The sequence below is a fragment of the Octopus bimaculoides genome, chromosome 28 (genome assembly GCF_001194135.2).
Source record: "Octopus bimaculoides isolate UCB-OBI-ISO-001 chromosome 28, ASM119413v2, whole genome shotgun sequence".
Lineage (NCBI taxonomy): Eukaryota > Metazoa > Mollusca > Cephalopoda > Octopoda > Octopodidae > Octopus > Octopus bimaculoides.
In genome coordinates, this window is record NC_069008.1 from 17,318,479 (window position 1) to 17,319,977 (window position 1,499).

General features: G+C 41.0%; 1 protein-coding gene across 1 annotated transcript in view; it reads right to left on the minus strand.

Annotated features, from left to right (window-relative positions):
• LOC106875312 (5'-AMP-activated protein kinase catalytic subunit alpha-2) overlaps positions 1 to 1,499 on the minus strand; it is a 16,943-nt gene that overhangs the window by 8,684 nt on the left and 6,760 nt on the right. The window contains exons 2-3 of the mRNA XM_014923400.2: positions 628 to 769; positions 1 to 57 (exon numbers count right to left, since the gene is read on the minus strand). The exon at positions 1 to 57 is cut by the window's left edge and continues 70 nt beyond it. Of these exons, the coding sequence (XP_014778886.2) occupies positions 1 to 57; positions 628 to 769 (199 nt within the window). The remainder of the gene's footprint in view (positions 58 to 627; positions 770 to 1,499) is intronic.

Sequence of the window (1,499 nt, forward strand, 5' to 3'; positions counted from 1 at the left end):
CCCGATACAAACTCCATCACCATAAAAATATCTGTTGGTGTGCTGAACACTTGGTAACTGCAGGAAGGACACACAGACAGACGGAACACCAGGGTGGAGATGAAAAAGAAAAAAAAAAGAGAAAAACACATAAAAATACAAAACTTTCAATGAAAATTTGTTTGTTTCTTTTAAATCTTGCAGTTTTTTTTCCCTTTCCTTACTTGCATGGCTTAGAAGAGGGTTAACGAAGCAGATTTTCTACAGCTGGATGTCCTTGCTGTCACCAACCCTCACCTGCCTCCAAGTAAGGTAAGGTTTCCCAAATGCCAGACATGCTTCTGCAGAATGTTGGAAATGAATGATGCTGCTTGTATGACAGTGACACTCGTTTACGACTGTCATGTGATGTCAAACACAAGGAGACACAAACACACACACACACACACATATATATACATCATTTAACATCCATGTTGGCATGGGTTAGATGATTTAATCAGAACAGATGATCCACCACCACCACCACCACAACTACTACTACTACTACTACCGCCACCACCACCGCAACTACTACCACCACCACCACAACTACTACTACTACCGCCACCACCACCACCACCATCACCCCCCCCCCATAATACTTACAGCTTGATAATATGTGGATGTCTAAACAGTTTGAGGTTTTGGATCTCTTTGCGAATCTTTCCGACGACATCCAGATTCTTGATTTTGTTCCGGTTCACAATTTTAACGGCAACTTTCTGCTTCGTTTGTTCATGGGTGGCAACTGGGAAAATTGCAAAGAGAAAAACAAAAAAAAACAAAACAAATTAATTAATATACGGGACAAACAAAACGAGAAATAAGTTTTTATTATTTAAACAAATCAAGAAACAAAAATCATAAAAATAATAATAAAAAATAGCCCCTCCCCCCTTTTTCTGGTCAGGCACAGACGTGGTTGTGTGGTAAAAGAGCTCTCTTGGCAAACACATGGTTTTGGGTTCGGTCCCATTGTGTAGCAGCCTTGGGTAACAGTCATCAACTATAGACCTGGCTCATACATATATACATAGATTAGACAGTAGGGTGTGATTTGAGGGAGATCTGGCTACTATTTCTAGCAGGTCTAGCTGCCATGTAGAGGTCTCCCTCATTGGCTCATACATATATACACAGATAAGAGAGTAGGGTGTGATTTGAGGGAGATTTGGCTGCTATTTCTAGCAGGTCTACCTACAATGTAGAGGTCTCCCTCATTGGCTCATACATACATATATACATAGATAAGAGAGTAGGGTGTGATTTGAGGGAGATTTGGTTGCTATTTCTAGCAGGTTTAGCTACCACGTAGAGGTCTCCCTCATTCACTCATATATACATAGATGAGAGTAGGGTGTGATTTGAGGGAGATTTGGTTGCTATTTCTAGCAGGTCTAGCTACCACGTAGAGGTCTCCCTCATTCACTCATATTTACATAGATGAGAGAGTAGGGTGTGATTTGAGGGAGATTTGG